Source organism: Lepisosteus oculatus, chromosome 9 (assembly GCF_040954835.1).
Source record: "Lepisosteus oculatus isolate fLepOcu1 chromosome 9, fLepOcu1.hap2, whole genome shotgun sequence".
Taxonomy (NCBI): domain Eukaryota; kingdom Metazoa; phylum Chordata; class Actinopteri; order Semionotiformes; family Lepisosteidae; genus Lepisosteus; species Lepisosteus oculatus.
Genome location: NC_090704.1, coordinates 33085445 through 33102386, shown reverse-complemented (window position 1 = coordinate 33102386; position 16942 = coordinate 33085445). Strand labels below are relative to the sequence as shown.

The following is a 16942-nucleotide window of genomic DNA, read 5'->3' as shown; positions in this document are numbered from 1 at the left end:
CAGTCCAAAGGCTTCTATTCATTATTTTAGATTTCTCCTTGTATGTCCATTCATAAGTCATTATCCCTCTCGAGTACAAATGAGTTACCAGAATCACAGAGCGAGAATTTAAAGAAGTTACTTAGTTACACCAGCACTTTAGAGGCACTGAGCACTGAGAGGTCAAGTATAAGTGCTAGGGAAAATTAAAAATTTATTTTACATTCCTCTGTTGTGATCTATAGCATAGCCTAGACTCCTGCATTATTAACCAGAACAAGACTATTGATGCTGCTGTTCAGTCCAGAGAAGGCCTGCACTTTCTTCCAGTCTCTTAAACCCATTTTCTGACTACAGGCATACTGTATATGAATCTGTATGAGCAAAAACAACTTTCCCGATATTAATAATATAGTACTGACATGAACAGGACATAATTCAATGACGTATATTATATCAATTCATGTAAGTTACTGTTCTAGAAATACAGAAGGATGCTTTTATTAATTAAAATACTGTACTTAAAAGCTTAAACATCAGAAACTGCAAAGCTGATAAATAAAATAATGTGTTGTTTTTATTCAAGAGGATACAAAATTCATTTATTTCACTTTTTTTGTTTTGTGGAGTGAAATGTTACTGAGGCTTATGAAGTCTTTGTCAGGCTTACAGATAAATGAATGACAGCAGTCTCAAAAGCTGTACAAGATGCTACAAAGTTTAATCTCTTTTCTGTTGTCAAAATAAGTTTCCTTGAAGCAGAAGAAATCCAGTTGAAAAGTGTCATATCAAGACAGAGAACCTCAGCTTAAGAAACAGTGCATCCAGAGATCATCCTAATAAAAAAATATCATTTTTTATGTGATGTATTGTTAGGATTTCCTCTAAGGTCCTAAGCTTTTTACTGCATTGTGTACATTACCATTGTTTTTAAATATGGTATAGCTGTTTATAGTACATGAAGTTAAATGCACCTTACAGGAAACAGTGCTTTAAAAATGTTTGAAATTTTTGGACATTTTCAAGATTTGTAGTCAAACAGATTTGTAATGATAGAATTAGGGTGGCTTTGAAGACTGTCTGAAGTGAATTTAAGTGTATAAATGTAGAGCATAGTCTTTTTTAATAAAATAGCTCTCTCATCGATGGGTTCATCCAGTTTTGGGTCAGATTTTCCTGTTTCTGTGTACCATTCAGGCCGGGAAGCCATTTATAAGGATCTTAGTACAGTGAACCCCAGGCTGCTGGAGTGCCTTGATCCCCTGGGTAACTCTCAAGTAAGAGAGCTGCTGAAGAGACTGGAAGTGCATGAGCTGGAGCCAGAGAAAGTCCTCCAGGAGCACATTTATCCCATTCTGAAGAGCGGCACATGGAAGGTAACTATTCCCACTTTCCCCAGGACCCAGAGTAGTAAGTTAGCTGTGACCTGAAGTGAAAGAAAAACAGTGATGAATAAAGGGTCCAGACTACAAGTCATGTGGAAGAGAGTCCTGTGAGACTGAAATATATAGAGGGGTTTTTAAATTAACCAAAGCCAAGTTTGAGAACATAAAAAGGCCCACAAATAGGATCTTAAATCTTTCTAGGTACCCAATATGATGCAACTAAAGTTTATATTTGCTTGACAATATAATTCTAAGACCTTTAATGAGTGTTTCTTTAACCATAAATCCCCTAATATCAGAGTGCAACCAGGTAGTATTTTACACCAGCATGCTCTCTGACCAACAGAAACCTAAAAAGCCTGGGCCATCTGATTATCACAGTGCAAGAAAAAAATATCATTAATTACTGGCTGAAAGATTTGGTTGCAATGAATGTGACTACATAGCAACATTCTACAATAAAACAGAATTGCAGCCTGGGTTTGGTGTGCCAGAAATACAGTAGACTGTCAAGACCTATGCAGTTTAAAGTATTCATTATATATAAACTGTATATTGCTTTATTCGTCTCTGCTATGGCATTTGTTTTCTAGGTCAAGCCTGAAGACATTGTTATCAGCTACCTTGTGTTCATCAAGCAGCATTCGTGCGGTCGAGACTATGTGAAATTGGATGCAGCAATCCCAGTTTTCACAAACAAGGGTTTTGTGTGTCCCAGAGAAACCAAGGTGCAGTTTTCAGAGGAGTATGGAAACATTGACCTGCCATCAAAGCTTCCAGGTAACAAAGTGGATTACCTCTGTTTTGTCTTTATACAACCACTTTTAAATGTCTGTGTTTTTTATCTTGTAAAAATCTGCCAAGTTAGATGAAAAGAATTCCCTGCTGGATTTTGAACTTAGTCTTTAAAATAACCTTTTCTCACTGATGGATATTAACAAAATCTCCTGTTATTTATCTAAACGTTTCTTGTCCGCAGGCTAAATCTGTACTAGTCTCGATTAAGACTGCTGAATGAAGCATCTCACTGGACAAAAAAAAATCTTTGGATTTGTGAACTGAAATTTCTGAAGCTCTGTGCTATTAATATTGTAAATGCTTTCAGTGCAAAAAGACCCGTTTTAAAGGTCCTGCCTGTGAATTCTGCCTTAACAATAGAAGGCTATTTTGGCCACTGTTTTTTTAAACACTCCCCCCACTTTAATTCTTTAAAGCAAAGTATCTGGAGTAGAAAATGCTGTGAGGGTAAAACTCTTTGGAAGCATTGTCTGTGATAGAATAGTGGGAATCCGGCACATCCACGTGATGCATTATGTGCTGCTGACATCCCTGAAGGATAAGTACTAGAATTTCGATCAAGTGCTGTGAAAATCATAGATGATAAGAATGACCTTGCTGATGTTTACTCCGTTAGCACATCTTTTCAGAACCTCTTGTTAACATAGTTTTTACCTTTATATCCCCTGTGAGTGTCCAGGTTGCTCACTGTAGCTCGTGACATCCAGGGCTCACTGGAAACATATTATTTTATAAGTTGCAGAAAGATTCGGAGAAATAAAGTTGGGAGATTTGCTTCATCGCTGACTTGGCAATTAGATGTTTAAGTGTGGATCGTGTCCTTTGGTGTTTCAGGGGTGGACTGGGTGTTGCTGCACAGCTGCTATTTGAAAGCAGACCTGGATCCCAGTGGCTGGAGAGAGTTCTTCAGTGCTTTAGGCGTTCAAGATTTGTTCATCTTCAAAAAGACAAAGCGTTCCCTGACGCTGAATGAACTGGTAAGACACCCAGGACTTTATCCCCACTTTGATGGGTTGACTTCTTGTACACTGGGAAGATGGTGTTAGTGGAGACCCAGTCGTCCATTTGAAATAGAATAACTGCATAGAAGCAGTTACTCCTGGCAGTGGTTCTGGAACCACAGTGCATCTCCTTGAAACACAGGGAAAGGAGAAAGCTATCTATCTAGCACAGACGACACAGAGCAAACCCAGGTGAACATGCAGGCCCCACACAGAGGGAGTCTGTGAATCCAGGACTAAAGAGGTGTGAGGCAATAATTTTAACTGCCACACCACCCTGCCACCCTACACCTGCATAATGGACACTTCATTTCTTTACATAGTCATATTTCTGCATTTGTCCTATTTTTCCAAAGGAATCTGCATTTTCATGTCTGTCAATCAGTCTTCATTTTATACCTTAGTTGTGTATACATGTTATATGTTTATGTATGATAGATTTAAAAAATGTGGAATATCAAACAATAAAAAAATGTGACAGAGTTCAAAATGTGTATACCCCAGAAAACTGCAATTTCTATATGCAGAGGTATGGAAAGTATAAAAATAGTTAAAATAGTTAAGACACCGAACCCACGCGTATCTGTTAGAACATTTAGGAGAAGACCAATGCAAAAAATTAAATCTGCTCTTAAAGAAAAGCTGTCAATGTGAGAAATCAAGGTCACTGTGCCTTATATAACTGCAGCGCTCTCTGTACTTGACTGAGTTGTTTAATTAAACATGCAAGTGCTTTCTTCTTCAGGAAGAGATTGTTCGTAAATCTTAGATTGAGATCACTGTTCCATATAGAGAGACAGTGCTTCCTCGTAGAGAGAGAAATATTACAGAACACCAGGCAGTTTAAGGAGAATCTAAAAGAGGAGCTTGTGAACTTGTTGGTGTCTGGCAATCAGTTTTAATGACGGCTCTGGGGCTGCCTCCAACCGTGCCCACAAGTGTATCCTGTCTGCAAGTCGAGATTCACATCAGGGATTCTTAGCAATTGTTCCCCAAAAAACTGAGACTGCTGCTTAAAGGCTATGGAAGCCACAAGACAAAACGGTGAATAGGTTCTACGCTTACAGTGGGGAAATGCGAAGGAATATGAATCACTTTTCATACTCAGTTTATTTCAGCCATCTTTCTTTTTTGAGCCTAAGTTTTCTTACTCTTATTTTGTGATTATTTTCCCCTTATTTAATTTAGAACTGATAGCGTAAAAGGGAATCATTTTGGTTGATCCTTTGTAATAGCAAAAAACAGTATTTTCAGGTGTTACAGTACCAAATAAGTGTTTTCTTGCACTTTGCCTTTTTTTCCAATAGTTTTGAACCTTGCATTGTCTTGCTTGGTCCAAATTATGATAAAATGTGTTTATTGTACTGTAAAAACATGTCGTTATTCCCACATAAAAATGAATACACTGCCTTTATTCCTGCAACTTATAGGTTTGTTTAATCATGGTGCATTATAAATACTCTTGAAGATTCTCTATCATAGCACTGCATGTGGTAAAAATTACATGCCTTCCGATGTACCGGAACATTTTGATAATTCCCATGAAATGCATGCTGCCTCTGCAAATAGATTTCTATAGGAATTGTATTTCTACATAAGCTTTTCTACATTGACAGCTGTGCATTAGAAAGTTAAGTATTTCCCTCTTTCCAATCATATTAGCTTCAGTACTTATTGCTTTTAATCCCACTAAGACCAATTCGGGGCACCAAACTCCAGTGACACCTGTTCTGTTTGCTATAGGGAAATTAGCATCAAGAAATCCAAACCAAATTAGTGAACAGAGAAGACCTCCCCAGATTAGACTGTCCTCTGTGGTAAAGCTCAGTGTGACTAGACAGTATTGCTACTTGTTTTCAGACCAGCAAACAAAAGAGGTTAGTTCAGGTGATATCTGTTACATTTTTTTTAACATTTTTGTTATTCCCGAGAGGTTCATTATCCTTATTTAAAATCAGTGTGAGTCTGCGCAGGGCTGTTCTAACAAGGGCTTCTCAGAATGAGCTCCCTGGTGCAAGTGTTGTCATGCGGGCCCAATCCTAAGGCTGCCCCCCTTGTCACAGCTAAATCAGGAGCACGATAGATCTGTGACTGATTAGGGTGGCTCTGAAGGCAGCTGGAGCCAAAAGCAGCTTTGATAGCTCTCCCCCATGCAAGAGAACTGATTATCCTCCAGGTTGTTTATAGCCAAGTTTTATTTAATCTTGAGTCTGCCAATGGACTTATGATTTATTTGATTTCAGGACATCTGTATTAACCCTTATGCTAACAATGTGGAGAGAAAGACTGAGCTATTCAAAACTCATTGACAACGAAGTTTTTTTGGAAGAATTGGAAGAGTTTCAGTAATACTAATTTCACACTTTCGGACTTACCCCTTATACTGAGTACATCCTGATTTCCTCAACACGGCGCTGTCATTTCACTCTCATCCTGTTTTCCCCCTGAGGACAGAGACTGATCCTGTGTCCCCTCTCATCCAGTACCTGGCCTTTCAGAAAGTGTTTCAAACTCTGCACTGGGGTGTTGTATGTTTTTTGGAAAACTGCTGCTCTCCGTGTCTGTCTTGTTGTGTTCTTCACCAGATGATGACCAAGAGAGTGGAGTAGCAATTGAAAAAGCAAACAGACATATAGCCATATTTAAACGCATAAAATGAAATCCAGAGATGCTATTTTAAAAATGGAGTGAAAACAAATCAAGTTTCCATCTGCGAGCTCTGGGTGTACAGTCTTCATAAAAGTAATACTGCTTGAAAGTGTCCTTGAGTAGACATGGGAACCTGTTGAACTGTAGCCCTCAATCATCACGGCTTGCCTGTGGTAGCATCTCTGCCGGTAGTAAGTCATGTACAAGTGCAGCACAATGAAATTGTATTGCTTTTCTACGCTGTGAATTTGGCGATGAGTGAATGAAACCTGCCTACTCTGTTACACACCTGACACATCGTCTTGGGTTTCAATGGATAACTGTGGTGATGTTTTGTACTCAGTGTACATATTCAGTAAAATATAACAAACATGATTTTGAATTCTGTATGAAAGGATAAATATTCACAGTACTGTAGATGTTTTCAGGTTTCATAAGGAAAAATAAAAATGTCTAAACTGTCTAGCACTCTAAGGGTGCTGGGTTTTATAGGAGAAATGATCTGAGGCCTTATGTATTTATTTAGTGCTTTGGAAATTTTCTATATGAATGTTTTTGTTAAAAATAGTTTTGTTTCAGATAGAAACATATTTTTATGCTATGTCTGAGGTCTTCATTCTATAGTGCTTAACAGTATCTGATTAAACACCGTGTCTCTTTCCAAGACACCGCAGAAAAGCACTGTAGGCCTCCTTCACTGAACTGGTGGGGTTTGATCTGTTAGTGCCCCTAAAGTTGTGTTGGCAGGTCACCTTAATTACAGCTCTCCTGATTCTCTCTCAGGCCTCGAGCCCATGGGCTCTCGACTGTGAGCTGTGGCCCAGGACTTCAGACAGCGTGTACGTCATTGAAGATCACCAGTGTGACGAGTTCCACGCCCTTGTAACAGCGGATCAGCTCGACAAGAAACAGAAACTGGGACAGAGGCGGGAACTCCTGGGTCTGCTCAACAAAAACTGGGTTATTGGGTGAGTTCATTTCAGAGTCAGTTTAAACACAGTTTGGTTTTCCGTGGTGTGCTGTCTGACAGAATGGCAGGCCAATCTCTCTGTCTTCTGGGGAGGAGGGTTAAGGCAAGGATCGCCAATCTCTATTCTGCCACGGCTACTTTTAAAGCTAATCTTCTTTTCTATGGATCGTTTTCAGTGAAACTTTTGAATGGAAAAACTCCTTTGATGTTTGAACGCTGTGCTGCATGTTACGGTTTTAACATAAGACCCAAAACACTGGGATTTTCAGTTCAGCAGCTCTGACACAGTGGTGATGTGGACACAGGTGATGTGTCCTGCATGATGAGCAGGCTTGTACTTGATGCAGGGCTGCAGCCTTTCTGCAGCTCTCTGTGCCAAACTTACCTTTAGTTCTGTCTTCTGAATACCTTGCCTTGAGTTCTGAAGGATATTTTAAATCTCCGAAAAGAGCAGGTCTCTGGGCGTAGATGCATATTTTTTATGACTCAACTGAATTTAAAAAAACAGTACTTCTACTTACATTTTTTAGCCGTTTCATCCAATAGCTTCACAAATAGGGGGGATCTATGTTACTCACTGCTAAAGTACGGCTCCACCGTGGTGTGGCGCTGTAATGTTTCTGCACCAGCAGCCCCACTACATAGCAGCTCAAGTGAAGAAGAGAGATATTGTTTGAATAAAGCAGAAATTTTAGGGGGGGGGGGATTTTGCAGGACTAGATTATAATTTCTCCTCGTTTTTTGGGGTCACCAACCCTATAAACCATCCTGGGATTTTCCATTTTTTACCGAGAAGCTAAATAACCTACCAGTATGCAGGAGCAAACTGGAGTGCCTGGAGGAAGCCCATGCGATCACAAAGAGAACACACAAACTCCGCACACCCCAGGTCCAGAATTGAATGCTAGACCCCAACATGCTTCAGAAATGTTAGACTCTCAGACAGCCATTTAGAACATCTGAATTGAGTCCTTCATCATTGCCTCAGCAAAATAACTATTGATGAGGTCAAGCATTGCTTTCTGTGCAATGAATTGCAATGCAGTTTCAGGTACTATTAACAGTTAAAACTGTACACAGCTGTACACATCTGTACCTTTTAATGCATACTTTCACACTTCTACATTGCATCGAGACATCAGATGTTGACATCCTGAAATTAAGATTAATGTGTTAAGTTAAAAATCCATATTAATCCATATTTACAGTTCTGAGGATATATTTATGTACAAATGAGGGGTTTTATTTTTTATACAAGGAGTTACTAACCTGTTGAGACAGGCAGTCATCCCAATCACCGTCTAGAGAAGGCAGCTGTCAGTCCTTACGATCCTGATGCCTGACAAATGTGCTACTCTCTATTTAAACTATTTAAAAAGTGAGACACCACACACTAGGGCTCTGCAGGAAAGCCCCATGGCTGAATGAAAGAAAGAGATACTGGTCAGTGAGCCACAAAGACACCGCAGGACAACAGCCCAGGGAGTTCACAGTGACTTGTTTTGAAAAACTTTGTTGCTTTTTATTTTTGAAACAATGAAGAATATTGCCATGCCATCTCATCACTTGCTCTCATTTTTCATTCCTGTTACCCCAGTATGTGATCAAAGGGTTGTTTTGTGTTATATTTTAACTGCCATAAATCGTGCACCATTTTTTTTTCAATTCAGCCCACTATACAGTTGCTGCCGATTCTGTAGTAATCTCATTTATCTTTGTTCATATCTTATCTTAAGCATCAGATTAACTGTCAGAACTGAAGAAAATGGAATGTGCTTTGATTGTGTCGTTACAGGGACCACTACTCTCGGTACAAGCAGGCTCAGGTGTTTAACAGCCAGGGACACAAGCTGAAAGATGCCAGGTCCTCTTTCACCCATTACCTGACCACATTGCCTTGGGTTCCAGCGTTCAGAGCAGACCTGGACAGCTATGATCAGCACACTGTGGAGTACATGTGCCCTAGCAAGGTGTACCTGTATTCTCCCGGGGTCTTCAGTCTCTTGGGAGTTCATGTCAATTATGTTGACATGAGTCCCAGTGAATTTACTAACTCAATTGGTAAGACCTATTTCTTTATTCATAACTAACGAGTGCTCTTAGGTAGGCAAAAGCAATACAACTGCTGCCTTTCAGCTCTAGGTGAACTTTGAACCAAAAATTAGACTGAAAGTTAAATTATTGGTTGAGTCATTGTAATAATGGTAAGTAAGAAGTGTGAGATTTTGACAACTAACACATCCTGGCCTTGTGCATTACCGAGTGTTAAGATTATAGTAACATAAGTTACAAATGGGAGTAGGCCATTCACCATCTTGATTGTTTGTTTTAGTAACTTATTGATTTGACAATCAGAATTGAAATATTTCTCAGAAGTTTCTGAGGCCTCAGCTTCAACACACTTCACACCTCCCCAAAATTATCTGTGCACAGAATTGCCTCATATTTTCAGTTCTAAATGCACTTCCTCTCAGTGTCCCCTTGGATTATATGCTGCTTACAGCTGTCAGCGTTTCTGGTTTTTATTACTGATGATTCTGAAACATGAACTTTGGTCGACTCACAGCATTTTGAATGTCTTTTTCTGATCTGTTATGTACTGGTGGCAGCTTTTGACTTCTTTTGCACAACGTTTGTGTTCTGCCAGGAATGAAACATTCTGTTTCCATTGAAGAAGTGATCACGCACTTGAAGTCGTGGTGCACAAAGAAATCGGGTGGCTCATCTGAAGAAATCGAAGGAGCTGATTTTACAACCAGTGTACAGCACTTGCACAATGTCTACACGTACCTCTACGAAAACTGCAATCCGACTCAGCTAAAAGACTTGTTTCTGCACACGCCTGCTGTTTTCATAGCCTATGAAAGGTATGGTGCATTAGCTTCCTTCTTGTTAATAATTCCATGTTTTGAAATTCCACATATTTTACTCAGGTAATTAACTTAGCTGTCTCCTCTTGAATTATAGAACGGAAGAAATGTGCTCTGGGAGGTTCTACTTGAAAAAGGAAGTCTGCTGGAATGATCCTACCGAAATGTTCCTGCGGTACAAGGATCAGATCCGAAAGTCAGATGGTTGTGTGCAGGAGCCACGCATTCTGGCTCCATTTTACGGCCAATTACAGAACATGAAGGATTTATTCTGTAAGGTGCGAGGCATCTCATTGCTTGGATATAAGCCAATAACCCTCTATACATGTGTATACATTTTTAATGATCAATTTTCCCTGGTTTAAAGTCTTTTAAAGTTTTGGCCTGTGACAGAATGGAGTGATAAGTCTATATCTTAGTCAAGCAAGGGATAGGTGAGCGCTGCTTCTCTTAAATTCGTGCATGAGCCTAAGGACACATGGAAGACACTACAGAGGGTTGTGTTTCACTGTGTGCACAAAGTAGAGACAGATTGCATCGGGTACATTTTAAAAGTAAACATAACTTTTCCAATTGCCGATTTGCTTGCCTCTAGTGTTTAGATGTGGAACCCAATCCTTCAATGAAACAGTATGTGGACCTTCTGGAGCTAATTTGCAGCCCGAAGTTACTGCCCACTGCAGAAATTCTGCAGGATGTTTCCATCATTTATGCAAAACTAGGTGAGTTATATAATGAATAAACGCTGTGGAATCTCGCAAGCCAGTGCTTTCTCTTCTGACTGGCCCGTGACATACTGTAGGCCTCTGAGGTTTATTTAATCCATTCAGTCACTGCAGAATAAGTAAGAGGGAAATTACAGTCGCTACCATCCTGGTGCAATCGCACTGCGACTCTGTCATGGCTGTCATAAATTACTGCTCCAGGGAGAGGGCTGGAGTCCCCTGTGAGTTAACACAAAGCATAAATCTGCAGCTCAACATGGACTGACAAAAAGCTGCAACAGTAACATGTTGCATTGGCACGGTTTACAGATAACCAAATGCCATGTCCGCATCGTTTCTGTCCTTCCTAATCCTTGGTGTTCATCTGTGGTAGAAAGAGTGTGGCTTTTACTTGTGATTTCAGCTTTCTATGTCACTACAAAATGATCTTCTATCGTCTTGTGAGGTGGCTGAAATCACTGGTGTCCTATGTAGAGTGACAGCAACCATGTGCCCTGCCCTCCCAAACATAGAACAGCTCTCACAGCTGAGTATGTTTTCCTGTCAGGCTCTAAAAAAGTACATAAAGGAAAAATTGCAAGATATTCCAAAATAGAGCAATTCTATGTCCAGTTGTACTGCTGTACATTCTTCTTAAGTAGGTAGTATTTGCACAATCAGTTGCACTCACAGTTTAGAACGATCCAACATGATCCAGTCAGTCATTGAGGATATGAGGTATGTTTCTATCATAGCATGTGTGAAAGGTGTGGCTTAACTGTCTGTGTCACTGAAAATAGTGCCATAATACTAGGTCACATGACAATGGCAATATAAAGTAGAATTGTTAGTTATACAGACCACACTCTTAAACATAATACATTAATGCTTCATTTGTTATCCTAAACTAGTTCTTGCATTGGCTACAATTCCATTTTTTTTTAAAGAAATAAACACTTCTTTACCACAAAGATAATTCGGTATTATGTGTATCCTGCTGTCATGGTCTTCTTTATTGGGGGATTTAGACATTTGCATCTGTCTTATGGGGTCGAAGTCACTATGCTGCTTAGATCAGAGAATAATATCAACTTATCAAATACTGTTATATCACTATATAACCCGTTCATTTCATGCATGTTACAGCAAGAAGGTGAACCTAGGAATTTTAAGAATGTATTAAATATTTATGGTAATACAAGAAATCCATGTTTTAGTATGAAGGGATTCCATAAAAGCTGTGGTTTCTAACAATTGTGTGTAAGTATAAGCATATACAGTGCCCTTCAGATGTATTCATACCCCTGATCAAATCAGAACAAAAACCATCTTATAGCATGTTATTGAGTTATGTACTGGATAATGTGTTTCATTTAGAACATTCTAATAATGTTCTGTTGTATTCAAAATAATATTGCAGAGAGCAAAGTCATATTTGTCATAACATAAATATAAGAGGGTCACATTTATTGCTTTAAAAAAAATTAAAACAACAACAAATTGCAGTAGCATTCCACCCTCTGGAAATGCAATGGAAGCAGCCAGAACTATATAGAGCCCTCTTAAAGTTTCTTGTTTCCTTGGAGTATAAAGGGACATACTGTAACACTCAAGAAATATTCAGTAGTAGCAGGAGCCTCATGGTTAAGGTCAGAGAGTCAGAGAGAACCACAAAAGAGCAGACTGAAACTTGGAAGTCTTATGGTCAGATCAAATGAAAATGGAGGTTTTGGACATGTTCATCAGCTTATGTTTCATGTAAAAGTTGAAGCTCATGTTGAAAAAACACTCACACGCAATGTTAACTTTTGTAGGGGGGATCTTTTCTGTTTAGGGATTCTTTCGTATCTGAACACCAGCGTCTACTTGAACATTTTGGCCACACCTGGCCCTCTCTGCCATGAAACTAAAGCTTTTCTGGTAATGCACATTCCATCATGACAATGATTCACATGCACACAAATTGAAAAAAATGGATAATTGCCCACAAAATAAATGTTCTTGACTGGCCATCTCAACCTCCATACTTCAATCCAGTTGAACAATTGTGATTCTTACTCAAGATGACAGTTCACTAATGGAAACCAAAGGGTCTGAAGGACTTAGAGCAATTGTACATGGAGGAATGATCATAAATTTCCCTTTTGAAGTGCTAGAACATCATTGCACATGACAGAAGACATCTAGTCAGAGTAATCCCTGCCAGAGGATGATTAACAAAATACCCACTACAGGGGAATGTGAATAAATGGGAGCCTTTTGTTTTCTGGAATGTATTTATGTCAGATATGACTTTGTTTCAGTGCTATTAAGATTACAGCATAAAAGTGTAGAATGTCTTAAGCAAGAAACATTATTCATTATGTAAATATGCTGTGTATGAATCTTCAGCAGAGATCTTTGCTTTCAGAATGATCCTTGCATGTCATTGAATATACTTTTTTAACATAATTCGTAAATGCAGTTTTGGAAATAAAACAATTTCCCCCCACAATCTCTAAAACAGCACTTTTAGGTAAATATTTCCACAAGGCTTTTATAGAGTGTATATGCCCAATGCCCCATTAAACAAGTTAAAGCAAATTAGTCTGCATCATTTGGTAGTGTGCCTCTCAACGGCTATTTTTGAAAGAGACAGTTGTATATCACTGTCTAAACAGCAAGGCAGGATACTCTGTGTTTTAGTTTCATTGTTGTCCTTTGTGGTCATCATGGAATCATGTCCACAGTCTTTACTGTTTTACTGATATGGCCTTATAATGTAAGTATAATCTGAAAGAACAAAAGCATAAATTTTAAGAATTAGCCTTCTAGAGACAGGTTTTGGGAGAGAAGCTCCCTTACAGTTCTGGGTTATGTGCAGGACACCTCAGTGCTGAGAAAAGGAGAAGTTTTTCTTTAAAGAGGTGTTGAGGTTCTGTGTCAAAAATAAATACCTCCCAAGCCAGGTTCCTTCCAAAGATGACCTGATGAGATTCTTGGATTAAACCAGTTGTTTAGAACCTGTGCTTGCGAAGGCGTACTGGGTGGTTTTTTATTCTTCTAAAGTAACCAAGTTTCTTATCAGGAGAGAACACAACATGCAATGTCCTTTGAAACATGTGCTCATCTGTTTCTTTAGAGAATTCAAGTGTCCAGGGCCCTCAGGAGAGAGAGGGCATCCAAACAGACACTGGCAGCTCTCTCACTGATAACACTACTGTATGTGCTCACAGGCACCTGGTAGGCCACAGCGTGATCTGCTGTAATTTGCTTTTGTTTGGCAAACCAAAGGACACCTTGGGCAATGGGAACTCGCCAAGCCCAGTCAGTGCTTGACTGATATTGCACAGCTGCCTGGGGTCTTCTGGCCTGTTTGGTTAATGACAATTCAAACTGGCTAGATTCAAACTGGCTTCTCACATTGCATTTGCACAGCTTTAGAAGCGAACTACACAGGAGCTTCCCTGATGAAGTCTCAGATTAATTTAATCGATTTACATCGAAGGTCACTTGAATCCAAGACATCATCTTTTTTTATTTTTCCAGCTGACAAGTGTAAAACCCCAGAGGACCAGGAGAGCGAACTTCAGATGGACAGAAATCGCTGCGTTTTTCTGAAAGGTGAGTAATGGTGAAGTCTTGGAGGTTAAGAGTGGTTGTTTCAAGAACAAACAGGAGATAGACAGATAAAGAAAGAAGGAGTTGTGATGCAGAAGCTGCAGACACCTGACCTTCACTTTTATGTATTGGGAGATAACAGAGCAAGATCTTCTTTAGAAGAATTTTCTGCACATCCTCAGTCTGTGTTAAACAGATTTATGGACTAATATCATGTGGCCTATACCTTATAGTTGTGTGTTTGAAATGTTTAAAAAACAGTGTACACATTTTATTTGACATTTTAATTGCCCAGATTTTTGGCCATCCATCAATATGCAATTGACAAAATGAATCTTGACAACCCAGTATCTGAAGGGATATTTAAAGCACACATGTGACATCAGCTGTTCTGTACTGTAGATACACCTAAATTAAAAGTTGTATACATTTCCCTTTTTAATAGAAAATCCCTCCTTTTTTCCCCATTATTTAAAAATAGGTCAACAATCTAACTTTTTTCTTAGAAGAATTGTTGTAAACTGTTATTGATCATTTAGACTGAGTTCCTTAATGGCTCCTTGTGTAATGTGAAATTCAAGGATAAGCATTTTTCTTTTCTTCTTTTATGCTTGTAGAAATGTTAAGTGACAAGAAAGTCTTTCCAACCAAGGATCTCTGCTGGGTGACACTGGCAAGAAGACCTCTCATTCCAGACAACAAGACTCTGGAAAAGGTTTTCAAATCCCACACTCAAGTGTGTCTGCTCAGTCTTCCGCCTGCAGAGGTGAAGCCTTCCAGGGCCAAAACAGACTTAAAGCAAGGTAAAATTAAAACAGAGTGAAGCCGATGCCTACACAATTTATGAATGGATAAGGAGATACCTAGTTTTATCTTAATGAGTTTTATCGTTCTAGCTCATTTGTGCCAGGCCAACAGATGTAAGATAATCTGCACTTAGTGAAAGAGTGAATTAAAAATAGCACAGCTCTGTGAATGGTGTTATCTTTCCTCTCAGTTTTGTATATGTACTAGAAGCCAAGCATTAATAATCCCCAAATAGCTTACAGACATTGAGACCGAGCTTGCTTTTTTATGTTAAATAGGACAAGTTAATATTCTGTCTTGAATTCCTTGCGGATTTCTTAAGGTCAGAAGATGGAAGATTTGTTTTTTAATCTCCTAAAGTGCAGCTGTGCCAGTCACAGTATTATTACTGTATGGTGCTTATTTACATTACAGCCTCTCTTCCTGTGCTGCTTGGTACAGCCAGCCTCTTATAAATTTTGCTTTCGGCCTCTATGCATGCATTTCCATATCACCTCACACGCAGATGGACTGCGGAAAGCGAAATATTCTCTCAGAGTTTAAAATATCCCCCTCCGTGTTTTAGCATTAAATGTGTAAATACTTGCAGTGTTAGTTTCAACTGTCATCCTCTCTAACCAGTAAAAGCTAAAGTTAACACACTTTTTAAAAATAATTGCCAATTCTGTATTTCCAAGGGTATGCCAATATCCATTTATTGCTCTTGTCAGGACCCAGAGTTTGTGTGGCTCAAACCCAGGTGAAACCCAGGACTGCTTTTATCAATAGCTTACTTTATTTCAGCAGCATTGCCAAAAGGTTTCAGCACATTGACAGGGAAATTCGAAAAACACAACCATACACGTGGAAAGCTGATTCAAAAAGCCATAGTTCAGAATATAATTTTCCAGAAACCTAAAAATTAAATTCCTAATTAGATCAAATAAAAAAACTTGGAAAAAAGAGGAATGTGTCTTGAGGAATGTTCAGAGGTTCTGAGATTCAGGGGTTCCGAGATTGAATGAACAGGAATCTAAATAATTCAAGAGCTGTCCCGTTGTTAGAGTGAGGTTACTCAAGCTTGTGGAGGACAGTGTGTGTTGTCAGCTTCCTCATTTAGCCATCCGGAACATAGCAGTGCGCCTGGCTGTTTAAGCTAATAAATTAAGAATTCTAAACTGGGCAGTGAGAGGGATTACAAAGTGAAGCAATTGGAGACTAATTTAAAAAAAATGAAAAAATTCAAACATCAAAATTGTGCTGCTCAAGTAATTACTTTTTAGTAAATACTATTTTGAATTTTCTGAGTCAGAATTAAGGTTTTTTTTGACTACCCACAGGGAAAAGGATTATGAATGACAAGAACTTGACATTCAATGAGAAGGACAGAGCTCTCTTCCTGGAAATCTGTGGGATAAAGAAACTCTCCGAGTGCGTGACTACCCAGGCCCAGACTGAAAACTACAGACCCTGTCCCCCGGTGCAGGCCCTGATCCGGAAGGTGGTGCCTTACATTCAGAAATTTCTGTACTATCATGACGAACTTGGAAACATTTATGAAGACCTCCAGGAAAGAAACATTGCTCAGCAAATCAAGGCACTGTCTTTTGGTCAGGTAAAGATTGCTTACTTTTTAAAAATCTGTGCATTTTGTGAGTAGTCATGGTTTCATGGTCAAATACTATAAATCTGTGTACAAATGATGACAGGAGGTGAGACATACTGGTCTTCTTTTATTCTTCAGGTTTAGTTCTTGATAAGCAGAAGATCATTGCAAAGCTGGTAAATATTTTCTTTTCTGGTTCAGAAAAGAAAATGTTTTTTTTTCCTTTTTTTAAATTCCTGTGTGCAACGCAGCAAATGAATTAAAGCTGAAAGCTTAAAATGTCAGTGATACTTTCGAATTCTGGACACAGAGGTGACATGCGATGTGAAATATGATATAATAAGTATAAACAACATGGGGTGATCTGAAGTATAACTACTTCATTGATATTTGCAGCAGCCAAAGGGCAAAAGGTCTGTAATTTTAGTGAACTTATTACTGGTGTGAAGAATGATTTGTTGTTGAATCCATATATACTATGTGTGTGTCCATCACATGTTCCACATGTTTTCAAGAGACTGTACCTCTTTCGTTCAATATGAATAGAGCTGCTGCCTCACCACTCATGGGACTCAGGTTTGATTTTGGGCTAGA

The 16942-nt window shown here is 39.0% G+C and overlaps 1 protein-coding gene across 9 annotated transcripts in view; it reads left to right on the top strand.

Moving 5' to 3' along the window:
• Positions 1-16942, top strand: part of LOC107078496 (uncharacterized) — an 82202-nt gene that overhangs the window by 52500 nt on the left and 12760 nt on the right. For all 9 annotated transcript variants that reach the window (XM_015356172.2, XM_069194436.1, XM_015356171.2 and 6 more), the window contains 11 exons: positions 1177-1355; positions 1958-2144; positions 2997-3139; positions 6596-6780; positions 8578-8843; positions 9430-9649; positions 9750-9930; positions 10248-10374; positions 13885-13959; positions 14574-14759; positions 16083-16357. In XM_015356172.2, coding sequence (XP_015211658.2) covers positions 1177-1355; positions 1958-2144; positions 2997-3139; positions 6596-6780; positions 8578-8843; positions 9430-9649; positions 9750-9930; positions 10248-10374; positions 13885-13959; positions 14574-14759; positions 16083-16357 — 2024 coding nt within the window. The remainder of the gene's footprint in view (positions 1-1176; positions 1356-1957; positions 2145-2996; positions 3140-6595; positions 6781-8577; positions 8844-9429; positions 9650-9749; positions 9931-10247; positions 10375-13884; positions 13960-14573; positions 14760-16082; positions 16358-16942) is intronic.